This window comes from Eutrigla gurnardus, assembly GCF_963514095.1.
Source record: "Eutrigla gurnardus genome assembly, chromosome: 23".
In the NCBI taxonomy this organism is placed as follows: Eukaryota; Metazoa; Chordata; class Actinopteri; order Perciformes; family Triglidae; genus Eutrigla; species Eutrigla gurnardus.
Genome location: NC_139934.1, coordinates 5,805,003 through 5,807,019, shown reverse-complemented (window position 1 = coordinate 5,807,019; position 2,017 = coordinate 5,805,003). Strand labels below are relative to the sequence as shown.

General features: G+C 41.1%; 1 protein-coding gene across 1 annotated transcript in view; it reads left to right on the top strand.

Annotated features, from left to right (window-relative positions):
- Nucleotides 1-515: 515 nt before the first annotated feature.
- shtn2 (shootin 2) overlaps nucleotides 516-2,017 on the top strand; it is a 9,806-nt gene continuing 8,304 nt past the window's right edge. Inside the window, exons 1-3 of the mRNA XM_084003344.1 lie at nucleotides 516-652; nucleotides 1,512-1,561; nucleotides 1,774-1,834. Coding sequence (XP_083859470.1) covers nucleotides 619-652; nucleotides 1,512-1,561; nucleotides 1,774-1,834 — 145 coding nt within the window. The 5' untranslated portion in view covers nucleotides 516-618. The remainder of the gene's footprint in view (nucleotides 653-1,511; nucleotides 1,562-1,773; nucleotides 1,835-2,017) is intronic.

Genomic DNA, 2,017 nt, shown 5'->3' with positions numbered 1-2,017 from the left:
CTAAATCCTCTGCACAGTAGTAAAAATAAACTCCTGGAGGGCAGGTGAATGAATAAAACACCACGTTTTTAAATTATTCAAAGGGGAGGAATGTGTGCCATCATCATCATCATCACCGCCGCCGCCGCCGTCATCTCCTGAATTATCACCCAGAATTTCGGTTCCCATGGCAGGTCTGTTTCAGGGGTCGTGAACTCTGAGCACAGATGCTAATAGAGGAATAAAAGCAGCTTCGCCTTTGCTCCGGCTGCTTGAGTGACATTGATCGTGCAGTAGAGAGACAGTGTCGTCCCCGAAGACGCCGCGTTACATTTTCCCCTTTTCCCTGCATGAAACACCTCGTCCACCAACTTGTAACATCAAAAGCAAATACTGTTAATATTTACATATATTTAGTTTTTTAGTCATCAAAGATACACGAGGCTTTAAATCCACCACTTTGATGATTAAGACCTTTTTTCCAGGGTAAGGGAAAAGTTCCTCTTTTTGAAACCGAGACAGTGGGGGAGGGTTCGCTCGCTTCCTACACAATAAGCTGCTGCTCACAAAGAAAGCAGATTTGGTTGGTTTTTGTGCTTGAATGTGCAGCTTAATTTAGTTTACTGTAAAAACAGCAGGATGTGGGTAGAAGATGAGGACGGCGTGGCAGCAGGTAAGACTTGATGATGCAGAGATGTTCTTTAAATGGTGGATGTTCTCTCAGTCATATGTTTTTTTTTTTTTAAGTGAGCTGGAATGAATCAGTGCTTCATAACAACAATATTTCACAATTTCTCAGGAATACGCTAATTCACTTCCTGATGAGATTCATACCCACTCTCACATGTACAGCTACAGCCAGCAAGCTGGTTAGCTTAGCTTAGCATAAATGTGTTTAAGTTGAAATGGCTTCCAAAGAAGTACTCCACCATGACCACAAATTGTAGTTTTTACACTTATTTTTACACATTTACAGTGCTTTAAAAAATGCTATAGCTAGGTTTTGTTATCTTTGGACAGAGCTAGGCTAGCTGCTCATGCTAAGCTAGGCTAAGTGTCTGCTGGTTCTGCTCCTTAAAGGAACTTAAAGCAACAGTTAAACATACGTTAAATCACTGTTCTTGCAGAAAAGTTTGATAGGAAGATGCAGCAACATCAGCCAGTTAGCTTAGCTTAGCACAAGGGCTAAAAACAGCTAGCCTGGCTTTGTCCAAAGGTAACCAAATACACCTGGCACCCCAAAGCTCACTAATTAATGTGTGTGTAATTTATTTAATCTACAAAAAAAACACACTATATTGCAAAAAGATTAAGTGCATTAAATGCAGCCGAAGCAAATTAACACATCTTCCAAAATGTCAAAAGCAGATGGAAACTCTTATGAGGCCCTGGAAAGTGAAAACCCATTTTTTGTAGGATTTCACTTCCTGTATTTCTCAACGTGACTTCCTTCACACGGCGCTGCGGAGTTCCTCTTGCAGTCAGACGGGATCTTTGATTGTCTCGTCAAGATGACTTTCTTCTCCCCACAGAGGCCGACGGAGTGATCGCTTTCTCCTCCGAAGATGAGGGCGACATTCAGGTAGTGACACAGGCAGCGAGGTGCTGCTTAATTAATGCCACGTTCTCGTCTGCAATATGACAATCAGCATGGGAGGAAATCTGCTGTTAATCACCACAAAAACATGATAATGCCCTCACAAATCACGTATTTAAAATAAAAATCAATTTGTTGTCATCTCTTTCTCCTGTTTTGCTTGTTTTTTGTTGCTTTTGTTGATGTTTTATTGTCAGTGTGAGATCCTGGAAATTCAGAGGGACGAAGCCACTCAAAGACTGGCTGAATTGGAGGAAGGTGAGAATAATTTGTTCTTATTGAGACTATCCCAGTAAGAATCACACTCTAAAGGCAATATAAAGGAACAAAAACACTTTTAAAGTAGAAAGGGGAATTATGTCTTGGTTTCACGCAGGTTTTAAAATGCTCCTAAATTTCTGTCTGAATTCAAATCTTCCCTCTCTCGAGGCGACCATCGCC